At 38.4% G+C, this 27,740-nt stretch overlaps 1 protein-coding gene across 8 annotated transcripts; it reads right to left on the bottom strand.

The window, feature by feature from the left end:
- Nucleotides 1-2,780: 2,780 nt before the first annotated feature.
- On the bottom strand, nt 2,781-7,190 carry LOC149266705 (uncharacterized). 8 transcript variants are annotated; one of them, XM_089430824.1, is made up of 6 exons: nt 6,286-7,190; nt 5,386-5,532; nt 3,862-3,940; nt 3,633-3,756; nt 3,455-3,476; nt 2,781-3,129 (listed from the first exon to the last, which is right to left on the bottom strand). In XM_089430824.1, exons 2-6 carry the CDS (start codon nt 5,403-5,405, stop codon nt 3,120-3,122), a joined length of 255 nt encoding a protein of 84 aa, XP_089286950.1. In that variant the 5' UTR covers nt 5,406-5,532; nt 6,286-7,190; the 3' UTR covers nt 2,781-3,119. The 8 variants fall into 8 exon arrangements, 3 of the variants coding, with proteins under 3 accessions (XP_089286950.1, XP_089286955.1, XP_089286943.1); XM_089430829.1 differs by lacking the exon at nt 3,633-3,756; XR_016260188.1 differs by lacking the exon at nt 2,781-3,129 and having other exon boundaries at nt 3,141-3,476; nt 3,633-3,736; nt 5,214-5,532.
- Nucleotides 7,191-27,740: the final 20,550 nt, after the last annotated feature.

The raw sequence follows: 27,740 nt of genomic DNA, 5'->3' as shown, positions 1-27,740 counted from the left end.
CAAAAGCCTTGAAACCCAGGAAGGTGCCTTCATCAACAGAATCAATCGGGTCGGGTTCAGTACCACCCACTCCACTTGTTGGGTTGGGCAAGCATCTAATCCTCATGGATTGAGCTGCTTATGCGATTCAGGGGGATTGTGGAACTCAAAAATCAGATGCTACACTCGAGTAAAGGACAACAAAAATGGGAATAACCGCATATCCTAGATCCAGGTGAGTGGTTAGGTTGTTGTTGTAACTGGAATGAGTTGAAAGAGAAGTGAAAAGATCATAGGAATGCATCATAGGGCTATGTTATTATCCTGCCGAGGGAAATCAACAGAGAGAGCCCGTACCGAGTCGAGGTTAGTGAAAGATCACTACCATGCAATATATTCTGAATGCTTGATATAAATGATTTTGATGCATTGAAGAACATAAAAATAAAACATGCAAGTGGGGATCAGAAAAACAACCCACAATCCATAATCAATTCAATTCTACGGAGACCAGGAAATCATTGCTGATTCTGTTAATCAAAACCACATAAACTAAAATTTCTTAATACATGAATGATTTTTGTTTCAGTTTTGTTCACTAAATTCATATTCTGATTCAGTTCAGGCATCTTTTGTTTCTGTTCCAAGAGCTCAAGGTTTTCCAAGAAATTTATTTCAATCAATTATAAACTCAGGAAACTCACTGATAATTATAATGGCATGATTCAAGAGAACAGGGCACTTGAGGTCTGAACGAGAGGGGAAGGCCCGAGATTTGATGAACGTCAGTACTCCCAACCGAAGTTTATCTATGGTTGCACTCTACAACAAGCGAAAATGCAAAACAAACACATAAATAAGAAATCAATAGAACGGAGGCCGACATCCAAATTCCAAACTACAATATGCCCAAAAATTAATCACTTCCCACAATACCTCTAACCCTTGTGGCCCTATGGACGATGGGCACAGATGATGGCGATATTGGAAACTGTTTCCTTTGGAAGGGTCAGTGATGGAATCTCCTACCTATAGTTCAATCATTTAATTACTCATATCAATAGTTTAATTACTCTCCCGGAACCGTACAGAAATAGGTGCTTTCTCCACATTGTTGACCTCGGTAACTGGAGGGTTTCGAGGAAACCAGTGTGGGGCACCTTTAGGGTGTGGGATGCTCTTTTAACCCCTGTATTCATCTCATCTCTTATTTACTTGGGTGCGTCACGTTCCCAAAAGCTTCCTGTCGAACCGGATCCTATTTCAATCCATGTTGGACCGATAAATATACCAATAATTAAGTCCATACCTCCTCTACGACCAAGGAAAAGCATAAAAAGGTTGAATGAGGAGAAGCACCAGTAGTAGATGCAGTAGCAGCATATAAAAATGAAGTAGCAGCAGTGTCCCCTGATGGACCAGAAGCAATTGAAGCAGGAGCTCTTGATGTACCAGATCGAGATTAAGATTCTTAGACTCGTGAAATAGATTCTGCTTCTGGTTTGAATGAGTGATAGAATGGCTTTGGAGCTTCATATTCTGTTTCCAGTAGCGATAAAATCCCTAACATCATTTCCTTCATGAAATTGTCTAATTCATCGCGAGGGCTGTAGGAGTTGGAGTTCAGTTTGACCCAACGAAAGGTTCCATATCCATTCCTTATAGATCTGGGTCCATAACCCATTTGATATTCTATAGTTGGTGACCCCTAATTCTTTCAATATTTCATAAACTGTTGTTTCTCCCTATCAAATTTCAGTAGTATGTTCTTTAACGTGGAATCTATCTATTTCCAAGTTATAAAGGGCATGGGGGCTCAATATCATCAAAATAATTGATTGCGATGAGGGATAGAAAGTAACAAACTCCCTACTAGATGGAGGCACCTTCCTTTCATCCTCATTTCAATGATACCGCGAAGTCGAAAGAAGGACCATTGCACTTCAAGAAACCAAGGAATTGATACCAACAACAGATCTTGTGAGTACGCGACCTACTACTGATAATGAAATTGCCGAGATGTTGTATGAAAAGAGATATGAAAAAGTGGGCCTGAGAGCGGGTTCTTCTAGCAGGGCAAGGCTCAGAAGTGCAATAGCGGCAGGGGGTTAATGCATAAAATTCAGAGACGGGATGAACGAAACTGGATGGGTCCTGAAGTTCAATAGCGGCTGGGGGTTAATACATAAAATTCTGTGAGACGGGATGAATAAAATTGGATGGGTTGTGGCAACCCGAATTGACATCACATTTCTCCGATGGGAAATGTACTGATTAGTGTGATAGGGGTTTTCTTCTATTGTGGCCTAGAAAGATTGTACTAGCAGGTGCAATGACAATGTCAGTTCAGAGTGCACTTCGCCACCTATGTGAAATCCATTGAAGCAACAATGATCACCGCATATCGACTCAGTTCCAATCTATCCCAGATATCTCACCTCAGATCCACCTAGTCCCAATCTAGCCTAGACATGTCGATAGTTTTTAGAATGACACGCCGATCAGATACACCTACAAATCCTACCAATAAGCACTTGAATTTTCCTACCAACACGTACAAACATATTGTGATGGAACAAATCCTCCCAATAAGCACTTGAATTTTCCTACCAACACCTACAAACATATTGTGATGGAACACTAACCGCCTACGAACACCTACAAAAGGACAAATTATGATGGACGACAAACTAGAGCGTTGGAATTTCCAAACCAAAATTAAGATTTGAACGCAGTTCGATACCGCCATCGATTGATTTATGTTATGTTGGTAGAGATAAAGTAAATATTAATTAAAACAAGGAAGGCTGCGAAGCAGCTAGTCCCTGCACATAGTTCTATCTAGCCCATTTAGCTTCCGAGACTTGTTATATGCAATTCACCTTTTGAGGGTCATACGCTTGAGTCATACAAGATGCACATAAGTAACTGACATAGCCATACAGCCAGACACAGGCACATAGTTCTATCTAGCCTGTTTAGCTTCCGAGACTTGTTATATGCAATTCGCCTTTTGAGGGTCATACGCCTGAGTACAGCCAGACACAGCCAGTCATAGCCTTACAGAGCCAGTGCAGCCATACATGCCAGAGCAAGTCCAGGGTAATATTGGCGGATTGGAACCCTTTGACATGTAGCTCTTAAGCCCGAGGTTTCTCATCAAACTTGATGTCTCTCACAGCCTAATAACTTGATCGATGGAATGAACAATGCAACAGAGGCAGTCCAGAGATTGCCAAAGCACTAATATATACAGAAAATAAGTACCAAAATGTAAAAGAGATGGAATTGCCAATCAATGGATCTCACGTACACCACAATCTACAAATTGCCCCTCACTCTCAGAAATTGGGCATTGCAATGCATATCGATGCATGAATTATGCGGGTATGGAACCTTAATAGCTATGTCACATGTGTAACAAAACCCAAGAAATATAGAATATTTGGGGTCAATGTTGCAAAAACCATCAAAAAATTGGTGAATTGTCGATTTTCCTGCAATTCAACACCCAAATGAAATAGTGACCAAAATATTATGATGCTCTGAAAGAAATCACAAATTATTTGAAAAAGAATGCCAGCAGCACAAAAAATCTTCTATAAACCACGAAAAAAATATTCACTTTGCTGATTGTGCTCTAAAAATCTTACTTTCTGATGGCGATTTTCGTGAGGTTGACAGAGTATTAAGACATCCACCAGCGTTCCATTTCCCTTGGTCTCCTCTTATTTTCTGATGGAAGAATCTAGGTTCCCTGTTTCCTGGGAAGTATAACTTCAGCACAAGAAAGATATAGTTTTCATAAACAGTGACAATAAAACGAATGTGGTTCACAGGCACTTCAAATCTAGATTTTTTGTTTCTGATAAGAAAAAATACCTGGAAGAGTTCAATAGCACCTTTAACATCTCCCTCTGCTAATTTGGTTCTAGCTTGTTCCAGGCAAGCATCTCTCCTCCTAAGAAAGAGAAAACAGTAACTAATTACAATGGCCTTATATAGTAAGGCAATACCATCAGTTCAATCCACCAATAACAAAATGAGATTAGAATTCAGTCTCACCTACAGATGCACCCTATACATCTATAAAGCAAGTAGTTCATATAAAAAAATGAAACGCTTCATATTATAGCACGGAATTTTGGTAAAAGTGGCATAAATTTTTACACTTGCCAAGTAGCTTAGGGACCAAAAGTAATTCACCAATATGATCTCATAGAAAACCTCCAAAAACTAGCCCAGTAAAGAATAAGCTATCCCTAAAATCTTCATCTAACAGGCATGGATGTGTACTTAATACTTGATGAATTTCCTGATGAAGGAAACGAAGCAAACTTGGCATTGACATTTTTTATAATTGGACATTAAAAAACAATGAGTAGTTACCGCATGAAATCCTTATGAAACAGGACTAACAGATGGAAACTGCAGCTATTGTGTGAAAGCAAAAATTTTGTTGTGCACCACAAAATCTTAGACGGCATACCAGTTTCAGTCTAGGTGAATATAATACCCGTCAACACTGAATGTGGAACCATAATAGCAATCTAAGCTTACTGATATGACAATGAATAACAGGTGAAGCTTACAAGCTCTTCAAATTATTTCAAATCTCTGTTCCTTTCATCCGAATCCCCAAAACTATCACCGAAACTGTCAATGCCATATGAAATATCTGCTATATAGTCCCACTTCAACATATAAATACCAAAACTTGTCGTGAGGCTGACAGATGTGGAAAGTTCTTGATCTTTCAACAGTGGTCGTGTTGACTATGGGAATAAACGATAGCATAAAACTGGATATGATACACATTGGAGTCCATACTTATTATGTCAATACAATACCATCAGATCAGTAATAGGGCAGATTAGTTCCAATATCATCGGCACAACTAAGCACGTTTTCTATGTAATAAAATAAGGTTCATATTTCAAAATAGTGTATCCTGTAAACAATAGTTCATAGCAATCAATATAATAGAAGTGGTGATTAGTGGTACTCAATCATTATGCAAATACAAGCAGCTAGCAATATAGTACATGTCAACAGTGTTTGTAATCATCACAACAGAATTAGTACTAATATGTCATGATATCATCTCTATATGGAGAATACGTGTTTTATATGAGCAATGAGTTCGGTTGAAACATACTAGTATCACTATAGGTTACGGGCATGAAGAACGCAACACAGTCAGCCTTGAGATAGCCAAGGCCCAGAGCACTTACATAGAGAGAAAGAAGTTCCAAAATGCAAGAAAGGATGCAACCCCAACCAATGGATCTCACTCATACCACAACCTACAAATAATAGATTATTCCTATCTATCCGTCATTCTCAGAAATATGGTGTTGCGACGCATATCAATGCCTTAATAATGGAGGTCTCGAAAGTTAGGACCTGCACATGACAAAACCCATGGAAAGGTAGTATCAAGATTATTATCCTAGTAGTTTAAAAGCCATATAAGGTGGGCATTGGTTCACTCGTGAGGTTGACAGAGTATTAAGACATCCACCAGCGTTCCATTTCCCTTGGTCTCCCGACCTGTACAACATGAGTTTCATAGGAATTAAGCTCAGCTGAAGTACCAAACAATTTGGGCAGAAAAGTTAACCTGTGAGATGTCATCAACGCCAAAGAAAGTATATTCTTTGCAGTGAAACCTTTCAAGGTGCATTTACTTGAAGCATTGTTCTATTCTTTGCAGTGCAACCTCTCAAGGTGTGTTTTCTTGAAGATTTTCAAGACAGCACCAGAAAAAAAAAAAAACAGAACACAGAAAGTCCATGTTAAGGTCAAGTAACACAAAAAAAAATCAGGGGAATCTAGCTCGAGTCAAGTCCCTGAACATGTGTTGTCTTGAAGCAATTTTCTATTCTTTGCAGAGCAACCTTTCAAGGTGTGTTTTCTTGAAGCATTTTCAAGACAATACCACCAGAAAAAACAAAAAGAACACAGAAAGTCCATGTTAAGGTCATGTAACACAAAAAAATAATCAGGGGAATCTAATTAGATTCAAGTCTATAAACATATAGATTTTCAATCCTGAAACCCACAACATAAAAGCTATTTTCCCTTCGACCTTCACACAAAAGAAAACATCAATGGAAAAAAAAAAAAAAACCAAATATTTAAAAATGAACCCATCTCAAACATGAGCAGAGGCAGAAAGCAAAGTGAAGCCAAACAAGACAAAGCAGAATATCCCTTCCTGGGTAAAACAACTATCATGTGAAAGAAAACACCACTAAAAATGAAACCAAAACAAATTTTTTTATGGAAGGTCTTGAAACTCACCTCTTAGATTGCAGAGAAACCAATCTTTGACCCAAGAGTAAGACGTAGAGCCACCATTTAAAAAACTAAAACCACAAAGAGTTTCCTTTCATTACACTGTCCTCTAGTTGCCAGATACAATCAGAAGGCCCAGAAGTTTCTCAGCACTTGGGCAGCAGCAGAATGAAAGGACAAAGACTAGAAATGGGCAGCAAATCAATCCTATTCAGAATTCACTAAAAACAAATTAGAAACCAAACCCAGTTGTACAGGCCACTAGACCCACTTGGCGCTTGCTTTCAAAAGTTATCAAACTTTATTACAACGATGGCGACATCACCGAACCCCGTCTTAAATTAATAATGTTTCTTGACATACTGTTATATAATTATTAGTAAAGATTTCACTGTTTTCACCACACAGAAAAGACTTTGATAAATATTATAAAATATATTTTTTTCACTTTTTAGTGAGGGAAGACTTCCTTGAATCACGCAATTCACGGGAAGATATCAGGCAAGCCGTCATGACGTCAAACTGCCATTTGTTCGTTTCAACAAATCCACAAAGGTACCTCTGCGTAGTGAAAATGCCATATGTTTGTTTTAGCAAATCCGAGACTATACACGGTCACCGCGTAGCAGAAATTGCAGGTTGGATATGGTCCAGCATGCTACATTTGGCATGGCAATATAATTTGGTTGATTCTGAGGAGGAGCAGCTAGTTTCGAACCCTGCTTAAAAAAATTTCAGAGGTAAGAGCTTTTCTAAGTTTCCTATCACACAGAAAGAAATCAACAGATCAAATTTGTGTGTCCTTTGAGCACAGTTGGGTGTTCTTGAGCCGACGCCGAAGCATTGCGCAAGACCGGGCGACAGCTCGAATGATTCAGGCACATTCGCTCATCGCACCATTGTCGCATGTAAACGATTAGGATTTACCTTTTTCACATAAATTCACTCATCCCGGCGCCTCGTCATCCTGCATGGCCCAGGGCGTCTACTTTACTGGTACTTTGCCGGAGCCCTGACCTTTCCATCCAGCTCAAATTTTGTCTAAAACTACTAAACTTCAGCTGGATGTCCAAACGTGCAGTTGTGATGTCTTGTCTATTAATAGGGCAAAGCCGCTGCTATCTGGCGAAACCGTCAAATTGGGCGCAAAATTGCTGTCTGAAATTGCAATCAAGATTCGACTTCTTCCATTGAATGTCTCCGGGAAATTGTGATGGAACACGACATAACGGCGGGAGGGCATAGACGCGTAGACACCGTCGGCGTCAATGCATTGTTTTCACGCTGTTACCATTGGGAGAAGTTCAGGACTCTGCACAGCGGATACACGGGCACCAGTTTTCCTGATCCAGCCGTTTCTCTGGTTCAAGCTTTGCTATTACACATATACGCCGATTCTACGTCATCGAAGGACGCTATTAAGCAGGTGATTCTTCTGTTTCCCTGTTTTCTGGCTACCAATTAGCACCCGATACAGCTTGTTTATCCAAATTGCTTTCGACAATATATGAAAGGAAAAGAAAATTGAAATGCTATAAGACTGATTCTTTCTGATTTTACCGTTGTTCGGAAGAAAAGGACCATGAGGGCTTCGCTCTGCCCGCTGCCGTCCAGTCTGAGTGCGAGCTCCCCGATCTGCTCCCCCGACAGAAAACCGAGGCAGGGCCAGATACTACCACAAGGAGAATATCTGGAGAAAGCTTCCAAGTCCAGCCACAGAGCAGCCTTGTCGTTCATTCCGCAGCGCATCTGTGATAGCAAACAGAGCATTGGTTTTCATTCAAACTCCAGCGCAGCGAGAGGACCAGGTTCAGGTTGTTACCGGGCACTAACCCTTTACTCTTTTACGCCTTTGCTGAAACCGGCAGACTTGAACTGTAATATTTGATGGACGGCGCTCTTATAATAACAGCTGTTGAACCACCGCATGCACCAGCTGCCAATGCACAACCCTGTAATAGCGAACAGGAAACCTTAGGAAAGCTTCGCATACCTCGGCAGATAATAGCAATCAAAGTAATGTTAACATTAAAACCACACCGCTGACAGTTAGCGAAAAAATGCACCGGGCTTATTGCTTTTAAGCTATGGTCAGGCCTCTTCTGCCTCGGGAAGAGGCCAAATAAGATGGCGAAAGTTAAGTTCCAAATAAAAACTTTGGTTATCCGGCACAGCGCGTTTGAGAGTGTTTGAAAACTTTGTAATAATCACAGTATAACACAGGACTACAACTTGAAACTAATGCTAAGTCGAACCCGATCGATTACTATAGTCCCTGCCGCCGGATGACAGATGGCAGGGACTAATAAATAAGAAAAAGAAACAAGGTTACGTTGAGAATAAATGGTATTTCTTATGAAATTAATGTCTTAAAATCCTCATGGATGTAGTCTAATAACTAGGGAATTACGTATGGTGTTTATGAGTTAATTAGAATAATAAGTTATGAAATGTATTTATTTGAATATCTAATTTTCTATATTTATTAATGAAATGAGGATCTATGGTGCACCATTCAACAAAGAGTTCATTTGGAACTCTTTTTCAACTAATATATACATTTATGAATTATTTTACATCACATAATATTGCTACATAAGACTACATGTCATCAATAAAAAAAATTAAGACACATGATAGTAATATTGTCTTCCTCCTCATCCTTAGTGTCTTCAACTATGTCTTTGACCTTTGCTTCTTCAACATCTCTATTCAATATTTGTCTTCAATATTTATTATTTCACCCACCAATTGTTAAAGTGGAAAATTCTAACAAAATAATTCTATATCCTTTTGAGGTAGAAAAATTCAATAAGAATGCTTAGTTTCAAAACTTCAAAATTATAAAGATACGGTATCGACACAAATCATTCAAATAAACTCTCTTAAAGGTAACATTTAAATCTAATTTATTCTTATAATTAAATGTGACAACCTCTATTATAATCAATTTCGTATGAACAATATGTTCCCATACCATATAAATGAGATACCAAAAATATTATTTACTTAATCCATGGGACCACTAATGAAATTATGAGACCAAAGCCATTAACGAAGTCACCATTGAGCAAATGTTTTGAATGTGGTTTGGGATTTTATCACATATGCATGTAATATTTGGAAAAATATCTTCCAAAATATCACTAAACATATTGATGTAACCCATGGGAGCATTCATGAAATTATGAGGCCAAATCCATTAAAAGATTTACGATTGAGAAAATTTATTAGATGAAATTAAGGCTTCGGATTTTATCACTAGAGAAAATATTTAGTCTAGTAAACTCTCTCTCTAGATAAACAACTCTTCTTTCTACACATAGCACAATTTACAGTGTCTAGTAGGAACTCCAAGAAGTCCATATTGTAGCCAATGATAGTGGATGCAAACAAAATGCCTTCTTATCTAATCTAAAACTCGAACCTAATTCTCAAACCCTTGGTTCTATATTAATGCAATGGTCAATTTCTCTCCTACATGCATGGTGACACTACACATGAGTTACATACTTCAACAGTCTCCATGTTTGTCACGGTTGTTGATCTTTAGACTTCATCCATGATAGTGGGATTCAATGGAGCCCCTTTGGAATTTAGGACTTGGTCATTTTACTTTAGTGTATTGTTTTATTTTTTTGTATCATTGTGCATTGTAATCTTGGTGTTGAAATCTTCTCAAAAACGTCAAATGTTTTCTCCATCACACTAAATTTATGAAAAACAAATTGACACTGCCTACCTTTCTCCACCACCACCTTGGCAGTGAATATTTTATTCATCCAATACAAATCATACAAGTTAAATATCTTTGTCTCATGAGTTATCAAGTACGTGGGGTTATAAATGTAACCTTTGAACTCTTCTTCCTAATATTCTTTGGACAAATTTTCCTTCTTATGTGGATAGCTTTCCCCATGCTTTCCATCTCTTTTGTTTCTAAGAAGTGACTATGAAATTCCTATAGTTCCTTCATAGAATTTGCTTGGGTTCTTCTTGTGCATTGAGGTGCTTGAATGAGTAGAGGATGCTTGCAAGTAGTTTGTGGTGCCTTTAGCAAGCCCTCATTTATTACACTAAGTTGTTGAAACATTTCCTCTGTGTTTCATGGTTTTAGGTTTACAACCAAAATGATAAATTGGGGGTCATTTGAAGTAGGAGGGGCTTTCAAATTGAGGTTAGGGTTTCCCAAATATCATTATATTTATTAAATTCTATCATTAAATAGCTAAGAACAAATTCAATTTTAAACGTTTAGAAAAACAAGGTTTGTTGGCCGAAAGAAGTAAGAGACTCTTGTGTTTGACTATTTGGACCCTCAAGCATGGGAAACGGTTAGAGTGCACCACCTAACATCTAAGAGAGGTCCACACAAGTGAGGAAGTTAGTTGGGAGTTAGTTATTTACCACTTGTATTGATCACACCATTTCATTATGGCACATGGTTTTGTAATGATGGCTTAGGAGGAATCTCTTCCTATAATAGGAGGGAACTCGAAACTCCTCTCATTTGTACATGGTTGAAAATGGAATAAAGCTCTCATTTTATCACTATTGGTATGAAATTTTTCCTTTCACTTAAGAATTTAGTCCTATGTTAGAATTAGAAAGGATTTTTTGCATGCACATTACATTGAAGGAAGGAAGTAGTGTAACATCAACAAATTCAAGTAAGATACGGAATGTTCCTATGTTCTTTCATTGTGAAAATCTTTAAGCTAAATTTTGATTATTGGGGTTGACGATTCGCAGAATTTAATTCTTTACTTCACATTTGAGCTTAGAAATTTTAATTTTTTTTATTTGCATTACTTATGCTAGATCTAATACTAGTCTAGCCTCTCTTTGATTTCTATACAATCCCACTTCCTGGAGTGATTTTTTCCAAGAATTCACCAGGGAATGTGAAGAAACTTCATAAATACAAGGCAAAAGAGATTTTGCTTGAGGGTCAAAATAAGACTCCATGCCTAGTGGAGGCATTTAGGGCCTTTTATTTTCTTTTCCAATCATTTCTTTGAGATTTTCCTCTAACTTCCATTTACTTTTAGCCTTGGACTTGTGTATCTGTACCTTTAGAAAGAAGCTTCCTTTTCCCTATTTCAATGAGATAATTTCCTCATCTTTTGTTACAAACAGATTTTGTTCTACAGGTCGACCATAAGAGATGGAACAATCTATAGATTGATTTGTTGTTTGTATGATATTATCTATAGGTCATCCATTTAAAAGGGGTTTATTGCAAATTGGCTTACATTTTGTTTTTTTGATATAAGGATTTATTGTGTTTTCTTAATTTTTTGAACTTAGATCTTGTCATGCTATAGTTTTCCTCAAGGTTTATCATTTGATTTTAGCATAAGTGAAGTTTTGATTTGGTTTCCTTGCACATAGCTTTTCATTTAACTCTAAGCATAAATAAACTCAAGAACTTCAATTTTCAAACATTTAGTGAGTTTTCATACTTGGAAATGAATGGCCAACATTGCCACTTGCTCTCTAATATGAGGTTTTATGCTAACATTACACCATTGACAAGTGAAAAATCAATTTGTAAGGGGACAACGATCTGACCTTTCAAATGTATCCGTACACCTTGGAATTCTCGAAGGTTTTAATTTTATCTTCATATGCAGCCGGCATATTTTCTGCTCCAAATTGCAGCGAAAGCTGCCAAATCCAAATCAGGAGAATAATATCTCAATTAAAACTTCAAAAAGAGTGAACCCAAATATGATATAATAAATACATGTGAAAAATCTAGTCAAATCAATAAGGCTTCGAAGAATTGAATATCATAGAAGGGTACAAAATATGCTACGAAATTATAAAGATTATGAGGAGAGAAAGAGAAAACAGTGTCCCAAGCCTAGCAAGGGAGAGTAACGACGGGAAAATAAATTTTAATAGGTCCATTTAAATTTTAGAGTAGCTGCCAAATTAGATTATAATAGGTAGTAAAATCTTATAAGTCAATTTCTATGGTCACTTAGGTTTTCATTAAGTTTATTTTTATTTGAGAAATAGGAGGTCATCTCACATAGAACTTATATATAATGATGTTGAAGATAAGTAATAATGCTAGTCTAATTAGGGCATCAATACAAAATATATGACGCCTCTCTAATTATGTAAGTATTTTCATATAAGGAGGGAAATGGATATGAGTTTTACACATGGGGAAATATCTGTCAATCTTTAAGGAGGTGAAAAATATGCTTAAATCTGTAAATAATGTTATCAATAAACTTAAATAGTTATAGGTAGCCCATTATTTTTTAGGAACTTCACTTAGAGCTTAAAAATATCCTATTAGAAGCTATTCATCGCTTAGATGGCCTTCACATGTCTTGTTAAGAGAGACATGGAATAAATTTTGACTAAAGGAAATAATGGGTACAAGAAGATGAATGTATAAAACCTACTCAAATCATGAAGAAAAATTATGAAACACTATAGAACAACTGAGATTAAAACTAATAACAAAAGAATTAAGATTTAGAACAAAGTGTTTAAGTGAAAACAATAAAAATAGTATACATTGGACATGATAGGTGTGCTAAGTGTCAGGTAGTGCTAGGATGTACTAGGGAGTGCCAAAGCATGCCAAGAAATGTAGGGGATGCTAACTAATGATAGCTAAACTGCTTGATACAACAAGGATGCCTCTTTACAATTTTTTCACGTGAAGCTATGGGTTATGGGCCCATGTATACATCGGGAGCATCACCAAAGAACGATCTTATTAGCCGTAACTCAATGAGGATTGAATCCTGTTATATAAAACCTTATCGCATCTGAATCGAATGCTAACATGCGTGCACTTTCAGAAACGATATGCGTCTGATCACCCATTCAATGGATGGTCTGATCACTTGGAACTAGAAACTCTTTTTAATGAGTTTATTGGGTCCGCTAGCCAAGGTAACTTGCTTGCAAGTTTCCGAGCGATCACCGTGGATCTTCTTCTATCAGACGGTTATCACATTGTCCACTCTCCAACTAGTCCAAATAATGTCCATTGTCGATGTGACCCCGCTCAATCCAATGGCTATCGCACGATCTTGCGCTCCAACTAGCATGACGGTTAATACTTTGAAAGCATGCGAGAAAAGTTGTTTTCTGATGCTATGTGTCAATCCCTAAGGTTAATCACGTGAACTTCAGAAATACCACTTCCAGCCTTTAGGCAATGCAAGATACCACTTATCATTGGCCGAATACCACCCATGTGCTCAATACGAAACTTAAAGAAGCTCAACTTAATAAAGGGTTAGCGCTTAATCTCCGCCATTCCTCTTCCGTCATTATTATCCATCGATCTGGTTGATCCGACGGTTTCCGTTGTGTTACTCAATCAATTCCAGTTTCGATTGAACACCTCTTATTCATTGATCTATTCTCAATCCAATGACACTCCCGTTTTCTTATTGATGAAACTCATATTACAACACACTTAATCTCTGCCATACTTTATCTAAGGCAAAGTCCATAGGAACTTCATCCCTTACATTTACACATGAAATTTATCAACTTTACAGGAAAGAACATATATATAAAGACATATATATAATAACACATATATTTCAAATATATACAGAACTTGATTACAGGCTAAGGCCTCACGGACTTAACTCACAAATTGCCTTGCGACTACATTGCATACTCCACCTCTCTCTTACACACAACACAGACTATTTTATATAGGAAATTACAAAGGCGTCAATCATCTAGGATCCACGATTTCCTCCCACAAATCACTCAATCATACCCTTAAATCTCTCTATTCGTATAGATGGAAGATAATTACATTAAATCAGGCCTTATCAATTCCATCAATTTAGCTCCCTTTAAATAGAATTTGCCCCGGTTTACAATGATTGTCTAAGTTTCCTCTTTCACATCTTTGAATTTCAATTTTGATTAAGGGTGCTCTGATGCTCCTGCATCAGACTCCCAAGGTACAAAAATTTATGACTTCCTATTCATATGGCTTCTTCAACCCTTAGCAATTCTACTCACATCCTCTGTGGAATTTCCTTTATGATCTTTCTGTGAGCTGCAACAAAACCTGTACAATAACATGTCCTCCTTGCTACATGACACCTCACCAAGCTTCTCTCCTTTGAGCTTAGTCTTTCAACATCTCTCTAGTTCTCTCTTATTTGGAACCATTTAAGCACTCCTAGCTCTAGGTTGCTGCAATCTTCTCACTTTCTTCTACTGCTATCTGTACAAAAATATAATACCATAAACTCACCGATCTTCAACATAACTGTACCTCCTTCTAAAAGCAAAATCTTCTTCTGCTCCGATACCAAAATTGATGACAGCTAAACTACTTTGATACAATAAAGTTTCCTCTTTACAAATTTCACGCATGAACCTGTGGGCTATGGGCCTGGGTATAGAATGAGAGCATCACCAATGAACAGTCTTGATCGACAGAACTCAACAAGGTTTGAATCCCATTGTATAAAACATTATAGCATCCGAATAAAATATTGACGTACGTGCACTTTTGGAAGTGATATGCATCTGATCACCCATTCAACGGATGGTCCGATCACTCGGAACTATAAACTATTTTAATGAGTTTATCAGGTCCACTAGCTGAGGTAACTTTCTTGCAAGTTTCCACGCGATTATCATGGATCTTCTTCCATTGGACAACTATGGTGTTGTCCACTCTCCAACTAGTCCAAACAATGTCCATCGTCAATGTGACCCCACTCAATCAAACGGCTGTCGTGTGATCTTGCGCTCCAACTAGCATGATAGTTAATAATCTGAAAGCATGTGAGAAAAGTTGTTTTCTCATGCTACTTGTCAACCACTAAGGTTAATCCTGTGAACTTCAGAAATACCACTTCTAGCTTTTAGGCTGCACGAGATACCACTTACCACTGGCTGAATACCACCCATGTGCTCAAAATGAAACTTAAAGAATCTCAACTTAATAAAGGGTTAGTGCTTAATCTCTGCCATTCCTCTTCCGTCATTATTATCCATTGATCTAGTCAATCCGACGGTTTCTACTATGTTGTTCAATTGATTCTAGTTTCGATTGAACACCTCTCATTCGTTGATTTGTTGTTAATCCAATGGCTTTCCCATTTCCTTATCGATGAAACTCATATTACAACACACTTAATGTTTTCCATACTTTATCTAAGGCGATGTCCATAGGAACTTCATCCCTTACACTTACACATGCAATTTATCAACTTTACAGGAAAGAACATATATATAAAGACACAGACACACAAAACTCAAATGACATGCAGATGTATAATAACACGTATATTTTAAAAATATACAGAACTCGATTACAGGCTAAGGCCTCATGGCCTTAACTCACAAATTGCATTGCGGCTACATTGCGTACTCTACCTCTCTCTTCCACACAACACAAACTCTTTTATATAGGAAATTACAAAGGCGTGGATAATTTAGGATCCATGATTTCCTCCCACAAATCACTAAATCATACCCATAAATCTCTCTATTTGCATACATGACAGATAATTACATTAAATAAAGCCCTATCAATTCCATCAATTTAGCTCTCTTTAAATAGAATGTGCCCAGATTTACAATGATTGTCCATGTATCCTCTTTCACATCTTTGAATTTAAATTTTGATTAAAGGTGCTCCGATGCTCCTGCATCAGACTCCCAAGGTAAAAAAAAATTATGGCCTCCTGGTCATATGCCTTCTTCATCCCTTAGCAACTCTACCCACATCCTCTGTGGAATTTCTTTTATGATATTTCTATGAGTTGAAACAAAACCTCTATAGTAACAAGTCCTCCTTGCTACACGATACCTCACCAAGCTTCTCTCCTCTAAGCTTAGTCTTTTGGCATCTCTCTGGTTCTCTCTTCTTCGGAACCATTTGAGCACTCCTGGCTCTAGGTTGTTGCAATCTTATCACTTTCTTCTGTCTCTATCTGTATGACAATATAAGACCATAAACTCACCAATCTTCAACATAACTGTACCTCCTTATCGGTGCAAAACCTTCTTCTGCTCGGATAACAAAATCGATTACAACTAAAATAATTTGATACAGTAAAGCTACCTCTTAACAAATTTTTTGCGTGAACCTATGGGTTATGGGCCCACATATACATTGGAAGCATCACCAACGAATGGTCTTGATGGCTGGAACTCAACAAGGTTTGGATCCCATTGTATAAAACCTTATCGCAGCCGAATTAAATGCTAACTTGCACGCACTTTTGGAAGCGTTATGTGTCCAATCACCCATTCAATGGATAGTCCAATCACTCAAAACTGTAAACTATTTTTAATGAGTTTATTAGGTCTGCTAGCCAAGGTACCCTGCTTGCAAGTTTCTACGTGATCATCATGGATCTTCTTCCATCAGACGACTATCACATCGTCCACTCTCCAACTAGTCCAAAGAATCTCCACCATTGATGTGACCCCGCTCAATCCAACTTCTATTGTGCGATCTCACACTCCAAGTAGCATGGCAGTTAATACTCCGAAAGCACACGAGAAAAGTTGTTTTCTCATGCTATGTGTCAACTGCTAAGGTTAATCATGTGAACTTCAGAAATACCACTTCTAGCCTTTAGGCCACGTGAGATACCACTTACCACTGGATGAATACCACCCACGTGCTCAATAAAAAACTTAAAGAAACTCGGCTTAATAAAGGGTTAACACTTAATGTCCACCATTCCTCGTCCGTCATTGTTATCCATTGATCTAGTTGATCCGAAAATTTCTTGTTGTTCAATCGGTTCCAGTTTCGATTGAACACCTCTAATCCGTTGATATTTTCTCAATCCATCAACTCTCCCATTTGCTTATTGATGAAACTCATATTACAACACACTTAATCTCTACCATACTTTATCTAAGGCGAAGTCCATAGGAACTTTCTCCTTTACACTTACACATGCAATTTATCAACTTTACAGAAAAGAACTTATATATAAAGACACAAATAACATGCAGATGTATAATAACACATATATTTCAAATATATAGTGAACTCAATTATAGGCTAAGGCCTCACGGCCTTAACTCACAAATTTCCTTTTGGCTACATTGCGTACTCTACCTCTCTGTTCCACACAACACAGACTCTTTTATATAAGAAATTACAAAGGTGTGGATCATCTAGCATCCACGATTTCCTCCCACAAATCGCTCAATCATGCCCCTAAATTTCTTTATTTGTGTACATGGTGGATAATTACATTAAATAAATCCTTATCAATTTAGCTCTGTTTAAACAGAATTTGCCCCGGTTTACAATGATTGTCCACGTTTCCTCTTTCACAACTTTGAATTTAAATTTTTCTTAAGGTTGCTCCGATGCTCCTGCATCACTAACACATGCTACATAGTGCCAATGGATTGTTAGGAATGCCAGGTGTTATGGCATGTCAAGATATAAACTTTGTTTCTTATTTGTTTTACGACCATGGTTTGATGTGAGCCTTGTATTTGTAACGTGTTAAGTTGTATGAGTTGATATTCAACACAAGTAGCCTAAGATGAGTTATAGGAAGTTCTTAGGTGAACAAGGCATAGTCTAGTTGTAGTAATTGTAACTTGGTCAAGTTGTTGTTATAGTCTGCAAGTTAGTGTTATAGTTGAGGCAGGATCTGGTTGGGTTCCCATGTTGCAGAAAAATTAAGGGTAGTTGTGAGGCATGATAGCTAAGGAGTTCCAGGCATGCTAAGGAATGAAAGGTGTGCTAACACATGCTAGAAAAATTTAATGCATGCCAAGGAGCATTGGAAAGTGTTAGGGCTAGACACAACATGATTTTTTTCGATGACTTGGTTGGTTTCCCAAGTCACAAGAAATGTAATGAAATCTATAAGGGCATAACAACTAGGGAGTGCCAACATGTACCAGGAAATGCCAAGAAGTACTAACACATCATAGACAATTCCAACGCATGTTAGGTATGTTGTTGGGTCCTTCGTTTTGATTTTTTGTCGGAAGACAAGACAAGAACAAGTGGTGGGGATGACCGGTTGAGTTGTAGAGCTCACGGCTGACGGGGGGTGAATGGGAACCAAGAGTGGTCCAGCAGTTGCGAAAAGGTGGCAGGGGAGAACAAGCGCAACTGAGAAAGTAGAGAGAAAAGGAAACCAAAGGCAGAGTCTGACGAGAAGGAAATAAGTGGAACTGGTAGTCTAGGTGTGAACCAAAGGATAAAGTGTAGAAGAAAGGATGAGAAAGGGTTGGTGCTTACTAGCTATTGATGAACCAAGCGAGTCAAGAATCAATGTAGCCTTCTTGAGTTGTAGAAGGAGCATACACCCTTGCTCTATTAATCTTTTATCTATGGGTTGGGTCATTCTTCATGTTGATTATCAAGATTCGATCCTTTTGTATTTATTTATGTATTTATTTATATTAAGCATAATGAAAGAGACAGATTGGACCTATGATGTATTGTTGATTTCTGTAATGGTTCTTTAAAATTTTAAAATATATGTCTATATGTTGTATGATTTCCTATGGTAATGTGAGTAGAATAGTATGGTTGGTTTACATTAGGTGCTTAATTTTTATGAGTTAAGATCAGTTGTGGGTTGCAGTTCCATTCATGCCTCATTCGACCCCCTCACACTTCAGTCACGACATGCCTCAGATGAGACTCCTTACCCTCTCCAAGTAATGTGGAAATTTCAGTGTTGTTTTAGACTACAACAAAGGCTTGTGTTCCCCTTCTTCCTAAACCAAGGGTCTCTTCCATGTACCCATTTTCTTTCCAACACATGCCAAGTCATGCCAATTTCTAAGGCATTCCAAGGCGTGTCAGGTGTTACGGTGTAGCACCAACACATGATATGGAGTGTTAGGGAGTGACAAGAAACATAAGGGAACACTAGTTTCAATTGCATGGAAATGAATGAATAAGTGTGTGTGATAGGGAGTGTTAGCGAGTTCCAAGTGTGCTAAGGAGGGAGTGACAAGGTATGCTAGGCAATGCCAAGGCATGCTAGAGTGCTAGGGAAGCATGCCAAGATGTACCAAGTTCCAAGGTGTGCCAATGTGTGCTAAGGAGTGTTAGTGAGTGATATGGAAACACAAGGGAGAACTAGGTCAAAATGCATGGAAACAAATGGTTACGAGTGTGTGAGAGGGAGTGCAGTGAGTTCCAGGTGTGTTAAGGAGGGAGTGACATGGTATCATAGACAATGTTAAGGTATGCTAGAGTGTGAGGGAAGCATCCAATGAAGATGTGATAGGTGCCAGGGCATACAAAAGCATGCTAGGAGGTGTTACAGAGTACCATGGAAACACAAGGGACCACTAGGTCAAAATAATGCATGGAAATGAGTGAATAAGATTTTGTGATAAGAATTGTCAATGACTTCCATGTGCACCGAGGGAGTGAAAAGATATTATTTGCAATGCTAAGGTAGGCTAGAGGCCAGGGGAACGATATGCCAAGATGTGCCAAGTGCTAGGGTGTGCCAATGCATGCCAGGGAGTCTTAGGGAATGCCTAAAAAACCCAAAGTTTCATTAGTTTCGAATGCATGGAAATGAATGAATAAGAGTATGTGATAGGGAGTGTCAGTGAGTTCTACATGTGTTAAGGAGTGAGTGACAAGGTATGCTAAATAGTGCCAAGGAATGCTAGAGTGAAAGGGAAACTTGTCAAGATGTGACAGGTGTTAGCGAGTGTTAGGGAATGCCATCAAAACATAAGGGAGAACTAGCTCAAGATGCATGGATTATACGCTAGGTTATACGCTAGGGAGTTGCAACGCAAGATAGATTACTAGGGCATTTCAGGGAGTGCTAGGGAGTGCCAAAGCATACAGAGGAATGTAGAAGGTGCTAACACGTCCCACATAGTGCCAAGGGATTGTTATATGTGCCAGGTGCTATGGCATGTTAAGATGTAAACTATGTTTCTTAGTTTTTTTATGGCCATGGCTAGACGTGAGTCTTGACATGGTAACTTCTAACTTCTTAATTTGGATAAGTTGATATTATACATGAGTAGCGTAAGATGAGTTATAGTCAGTCCTCATGTGAACAAGGAATAGTCTAGTTGTAGTAACTATAACTTGTTCAAGTAGTTGTAGTTGAGGCAGGATTTGGTTGGGTTCCCAAGTCCCAAAAAAAGTAAGGGTAGTTGTGAGGGCATTATAGCCAAGCAGTACTAGGGAGTGCCAAGGAATGAAAAGGCATGCTAACACATGTCAAACATTGTCAAGGCATGTTGAGGAATGTTAGGGACTGTTAGGGCATCACAAGGGCGAACTAGGTAAAAATACATGGAAATGAACAAGTAAGTGTGTGTGCAAAGGAGTTTCAATGAATTCCAGGTGTCTCAAGGATGAAGTGTGTTAGAGGAAGGTCAAAATACGAATTGTAGGAGGAAAGCCTATGGTTAAAATTATAAGGGGTTGGTCAAACCAGTTTTAGACAAAGGGAGACTCTAGGTTGGGAACAACATTGTTTTTCCAATGACTTGGTTGGGTTCCCAAGTCACAAAAATAGTAAAGCTATATATGAGGGCATGAACATTAGGGAGTGCTAATGTCTGCTAGGCAATGCTAGGAAATAATAACACATGTTGTACAATTCCAAGGCATCTTAGGCATGCTAAGACAAGCCAAATGCTAATGCATGCCAAGATTTGTATGTGCCAGGTGCCAGGGTGTGCCCTGAATGCATGCTAGGGAGTGTTAGGGCCAAGTGCCAAGGAAACACAAGGGAACACTAGTTTTGAATGTATGGAAATGAAGTTATAATGAGATCTAGATGTGCTAAGGACAAAGCGAAAAGGTATAATATGAAGTTCCAAGCCATGCTAGAGTGCTACAGAACCATATTAAGATGTTCCAGGTGCCAAGGTGTGCCAATGATTGCTAAGGAGTGTTAGGGAGTTCGAGGGAAGCATAGGGGAGAACTAGTTGAAAAGGCATGAAAATGAATGAATAATAATGTGTGAAAATGAGTGTCAATGAGTTCCAAGTGTGCTAAGGAGAGAGTGACATGGTGTGCTAGGCTACGCTAAGTCATGACAGATTTCTAGGGTGACATGTAGCCAAGATGCACCAAGTGCCAAGGTGTGTCAACATATGCTAGGAAGTGTTAGGGAGTGCCATGGAAACACAAGGGAGCACTAGGTCAAATTAATGCATGGAAATCAACAAATAAGAGTTTCTGACAAGAAGTGTCTGTGAGATATGGGTGTTCTGAGGGAGTAACAAGGTATGGTAGGTAGTGGTAAGGCATGCTAGAGGCCATGGTAACATGCCAAGATGTGTAAGGGACTAGGGTCTACCAATGCATGCTAGGGAGTGTTATAGAGTGCCAAGGAAATAAAATGGATCATTAGTTTCAAATAAATGGAAATGAATAAATAAGAGTGTGTGACAATGAGTGTTAGTGAGTTCTAGGTGTGGTAAGGAGGGAGTGACAAGATACGATAGGTAGTGCCAAGGAATGCTAGAGTGATAGGGAAACATGCGAAGATGTGCTAGGTGCTAGGGTGTGCCAATGTGTGCCAGTGAATCTTAGGGAGTGCCACATAAACACTAGGGAGAACTAGTTCAAAATTCATGGAAATGAAGAGATAAGAGTGTGTGATAGGGAGTGTCAATGAATTCCAAGTCGTCTAAGGATGAAGTGACAAGGTTATATGCTAGGAAGTGATAAGGCATGCTAGTGTGCCAAGGTATGTTAGGGAGTGTTAGGGTGTGCTAGGGAGTGCAAGGAATGCTGGGAAATGCAGGGGATGCTAAAACATGCCACATAGGTCTAAGGGATTGTTAGATGTGCCAAGTGTTATGGCATGTCAAGAAGTAAACTGTGTTGCTTAGTTGTTTTATGGATATGGTTGGACGCGAGCCTTGACATGGTAAGTTGTTAAGTGGGATGAGTTGTGATTGGACTTGAGTAACCTAAGATGTGTTATAGGAAGTTCTTAGTTGAACAAGGCATAGTCTAGTTATAGTACCTATGACTTGGTTAAGGTGTTGTAGTCGAGGAAGGACTTGGTTGGATTCCAAAGTCTTAAAAAAAGTAAGCGTAGTTGTGATGGCATGATACGTAAGTTGTGCTACGGCATGCCAAGGAATCAAAAGTTGTCCTAACACATGGCAGAAAATGGAAATGGATGTTAAGGAGTGTTAGGGAGTGTCAAGGGAACACAAGGGATAACTAGGTCAAAATAATTGGAAATGAACAAATAAAAGTGTGTGCCAAGGAGTGTCAGTGAATTATAGGTGTCCCAAGGATGAAGTGTTTAAGGAGAGGTTCAGAATAGGACTTGCAGTAGGCAAGCCTATGGTTGTGATAAGGCATGGACAAAGAAATTACAGAAAAATGAAACTTTGGGTTGGGCACAATATTGTTTTGCTAATGAATTGCTTGGGTTCCCTAGTGGAAAAAAATTAAGTCTATCTATGATGGCATGACAACTAGTCAGTGCCAAGGTGTTATAGGGAATGTAAAGTTTCTAGGTCGTGGAAAAATGTAATATTAGCTATGAGGGCATGACTGCGAAGGTGTGTTAGGAAATACTAGAGCATGATAACATGTGCTAGATAGTACGAAGGCATGTCAAAAAAACAAATATGTGCCAAGTGTTAAGGCCTGCTAAGATGTGGAAGGGTGTGATAATGCATGTCAGGGACTATCGAGGGAACAAAATGGAGGAACAAGTTAAACTATAGGGTAATGAACACATAATAGGGTTAATAAGTAATCAATTTACCTTTTCCATGAGGGGCATGCTAGGCACACAAACACTAGGTGCCAAGTGCCAAATGTGAGTACATTATAAGTGCCAAATATTCCTCTGTTGCTTCTCATCTAATTTCCAATAATTTATCTCAAATAACTTTAATATTAAATGATGCCAAATTATGTCAAGTCATCTCAACGCATGCCAAACATGCTAAGAGTTGCCAAGTTGCAACACGTACCAAGTGTCAATGTGTGTTAGGGAGTGTGATGCATGCTATGAACTGGCATATCATGTCAAAGAGTGCTAAGGTTTGATAGGTAGTTCCAATGCATGTTGAGGAGTGGTAGTGAGTACTAGGACAACACAAGGGAGAACTAGGTCAAAATGCATGGAAGTGAATGAAAATTAGGGTGTGTTTGGGAGTGTCAATGAGTGTTAGTTGTCATGCCAAGGAGGGAGTGAAATGGTATGCTTGCATGGGTAAGGCATGCCATGGAATATCAGGGCATGTCAGGAAGTGATAGAGTGTGCTAGTTAGTTTCGAGGTATGCTAACATGTTCCAAATATTGGAAAGGCATTTCAATACATGTCAGGTGCTAAGACATGGTACGATATGCAAGGTGCCAGAGTATGCCATTATGCATCAAGGATTTTCAAGGAAACAAAAGGAATAACCAGGCTAAAATGAAAGGAAACAAACACATAATAGGGTTAATAAGTTAGGAATTTATCATTTTCAAAAGGTCCATGTTAGACACATTAATAATATATTCCAATACATGCCAAGTGCTAATGTATGTCAATGAAATATTATGCCAAGTTGTTCTAGGGAATGCTAGGGACTGCAGCGAATGCCAACACATGCTAGGGGAGTTCTATGCTATGCTAGGGAATGGAAACATGTGCTTGGGCGTCCTACTCATGGAAATATGTTCTAGGTACAAATATGTTCCAGGTAAAAATATGTTCTAAGACATGTGAGGTACCAAGGAATTTTATTGTGTTCCAAAGCATGTTAAGGTGTGCCATGTGTGTTGAGGAGTGATGGGTCTCTCTCATTAATAGAATTGATAAAGATTGAATATGTATTAAATAATATAGTTCCTACACACACTAGTGGAACTTTACCTAAAGGGAATTTGCTAGCTAACAAACCTAATAGAGATGAATCATGTGTTGACTCATAGGAAAACTATATTCTTATGACTTGAGGGAAATGATATGCATTAATTACTTCTTAACACATTGACTGAATGTAGCCACTATGGCCTTGTACACTTAATGAAAAGGACACCATAACAATAGTCTTAAATCATTATCTTTTGACAAAATATATAGTAACAAGTACATAACGTCATCAAAAACTCATTGGAATGATCAATGATGACAAACATTTTTTTACCATCACCAAAAGTAACCAAAAAGACTATTGATGAGGGTCAATAAGAGATCGTCACTAGAAGTGTCACCAAAGAGAGAATTAGTGATGGGCCTTTAATGACCCTCACCAAAAGTGTCACCAAAGAGAGAATTAGTGATAGGCCTTTAACTAAACTCACCAAAAGTGTCACTGAAAAATGGCTTTGCTGACAAACCTTAAAGGACCATCACTATATGCACTTATGACAACACTGTTTTAAGGATCGTCACCATATACGACATTGGTGACAGACCTTAAAGGTTCATCATAGGCATGACCCTCACCAATGACCTTTTTTCTTTTAGTGGTGTGAAGTAAGCAGGGAAGCATTATTTTCAAGGAAGTTGTTATCCGACTTTTTTGAAGGACCGATGAACCCTACAATGATACTTTGTGATAACACCAGTTGTATTCATTTGTCTGAGGGTCTAGTGTTCTATGGGAAGGAAAAAAACATCAACAACAAGAATCACTATATTCGAAAGCTAGTACAAAAATATGTTTTTCAGCTACAGTATATATCCACTGATGAATAAGTAGTTAACATATTGAGGAAATCACTTCCTAACAAGAATATTGTACACTTAAGGCACAAGCTTAGTTTGGTGGTTTCTCCTCCCTTATAGAGAGGGACAGATAGACACTACATTCTTGTCTTCACTTTGGAAGAAAGAATAGAGGATTGGGTAACCATCCCACATTCAATTCTCTATGAGAATGTGGTAGGGCATTCAAGGTAAGAGTAGTCGTGGACCGATATTCCTTGAGGATTGACTACCCAAGATTAGAATAGTCCAATGGGAGGTCATACTCTGTGAGCACTAGATTGAGTTATGTACCTTGGGAGACAATGATGATGGTGTCTATACATAATTGGCCTCACCCGCATTGTGCTCTGATCTTCAAGAGAGATAGAGTTGTTAGTCAGGGCATTTCTATGTGAGAATGCTAGTTAATATGATGATAGAAAAATAGGTTACCAATCTGGCTCTTCTTATGAGATCTCTTAAGATTGAGAATTACCATGTACCTCTTATGAATACCTCCCTAATAAGGATGTAGTTTTGAAAAATGTGTAACAAGGTTCGATCTTCACAAGTATGAAATGTATTATTGTAAATATAAAATGAAAATGAAATTATTATTACTATTGAAGCATGAGTTTCATGCCCAAGTTATTTTATTGCATAGGACAAGAACCCATTGAGTGCCTGCAGTGTTTTTCCTAGCTATACGAGTCATTGTAATATATTGAAGACCCTATGGGCACATTCTAAATTGTAAAGAAAAACTTATTTTGTCTTCAAAGTGTCAAGATACCTCCAAGATCAAGTCACCTAATGAGCTCTCAAGTCAGCCTACATGAAGAGCCATGCCCAAACTTGAAGAAACCTATATATAAGAGGAAACCATCCTCCATTTGGATCACTCACTCACTCATCTCTTATGCAAAGAAGTGGAAGAAGAAGAATTCGAAGAAGCGAGTGTGAAGAAGAGGAAGTCACGTTGGGTGTGGAGCCTAATTATCTTTTGTATTCAAAGGTTTCAGCTAGATGTATACCCCAAGAAGATTGTACACCCCTCCATGCGAGGGGGTGGGGGTGAGGGGACTTGCTCCCCCCGCGGGGGTCCGGGGGCTAGCAGTCCTCCGGCAGGGATTCGGGGCCAGCGCCCCCAAAGCTAAAAGTAGATGTAAAATTTTCTTATAAAAGTCTAGTAATTTCTAGTCAATCTGGGCCGTTCATTAGGCGGATGATTTGACGGTAGAAGTTATGTTTAATTTAGGGATTTTTTCCCTAGAAGGCAACCCCTCACTATATATGAGGGAATTGTATTGCGTCTATGTAGATCTGTATTCTAAGTGAGAGAGAGAGAGGAGATTGAGATCGAAGAGGGTGTTACAGTGGATCTGCTATAGGTTGCATCTCTTCAGTTTGCTACATAATATAATAAAAGAAGGACTAGTTATTTCTCTGTGGATGTAGCCCAAAATGGGTGAACCACGTATATATATCTCTCTTGTTTTATGTATTTTCTGTGTTTATATTTCTGTAATATTTTATGTGTTCCATTGATCTGTAATATATAATTTTCTAACAACTGGTGTTAGAGCCGAAGGTGTATTTAGCTGATAAACTCACCGGAGAGAAGGGTTCCTGGTTCGAGTGGGAGCAATGATAGAAGATGGTAGGTTTAGGGTCAAAAAATTCAATGGCCAAAACTACTAGCTCTGGAAGATGCAGATGGAAGATTATCTGTATTAGAGAGATCTGTACCTACCATTGAGTTGAAAGACAAAGAAGCCGACGATTATGATAGACACAGAATGGGATATTCTCAACAGAAAGGCACTTGTAACAATACGGTTGTGCCTGGCGGTGGCAGTAACGTTTAATATTTCAAAGGAAACTACAACACAGGGTTTAATGTCGGCATTGGCCAAACTATATGAAAAACCCTTGGCCTCAAATAAGGTATTTTTTATGAAGCATTTATTTAATATGAAGATGTCAGAAGGTGGATCTGTTGCTGATCATTTAAATGATTTTAATACAGTTACAAGTCAGTTAAGTTCTATAGGGGTAAATTTTGATGATGAAGTTAGGGCTCTATTATTTCTGTGCTCATTGCCAGAAATTTGGAATGGTTTAGTTATGGCCATTAGTAACTCTGTCTCTGGATCTAGTACTTTAAAGTTTGATGATGTTGTCAGTGCAATCGTTAGCGAGGAAATAAGATAGAAAAGCTCCAGTGAGACATCAGGTAATGCTTTGACTGCAGAGACTAGGGAAAGAAAAATGTAAAGAGGAAAGAGCCCAGGATATTGTAGTAAGTAAAGAAAAGGTATATCCAAGTCCAGATCGGGGATAGCGTGCTAGAAATGTAGGAAGAAAGAACACCTAAAGAAAGAATGCAAGTCTTGGAAAGGAAACGAAGAATATGCACAACAAGAAATTAATCATGAAGCGAATGTAACAGGTGATTTGTTGCAAGATGCTTTGATTCTTTCATTAGAAAATATTATTTATGCCTGGGTGGTAGATTTCGGTGCCTCATTCCATGCCACACATGATAGGAAACATTTTCATGATTATGTTCAAGGAGATTTTGGACATGTTCGATTGGGTGATGATAAACCCTATAAAATCATTGGAATGAGTCTAATTTTCATAAAACAGTAGAATGGAAATCAATGGCTATTGAAGGAGGTAAGACATGTTCCAGATCTGAAGAAAAATCTGATTTCAACAGGGCAGTTGGGAGGTGAAGTTTGCGTAAGTACTTTCACAGATAAAGCCTCGAAGGTCACTAAAGGATCCTTGGTAA

The sequence above is a fragment of the Pinus tabuliformis genome, chromosome 6 (genome assembly GCF_031772625.1).
Source record: "Pinus tabuliformis cultivar Carrire ecotype Pingquan chromosome 6, CPIR1, whole genome shotgun sequence".
NCBI classification, from domain to species: domain Eukaryota; kingdom Viridiplantae; phylum Streptophyta; class Pinopsida; order Pinales; family Pinaceae; genus Pinus; species Pinus tabuliformis.
The sequence above is the reverse complement of the archived record's forward strand: the minus strand, read 5'-3'. Positions and strand labels throughout refer to the sequence as shown.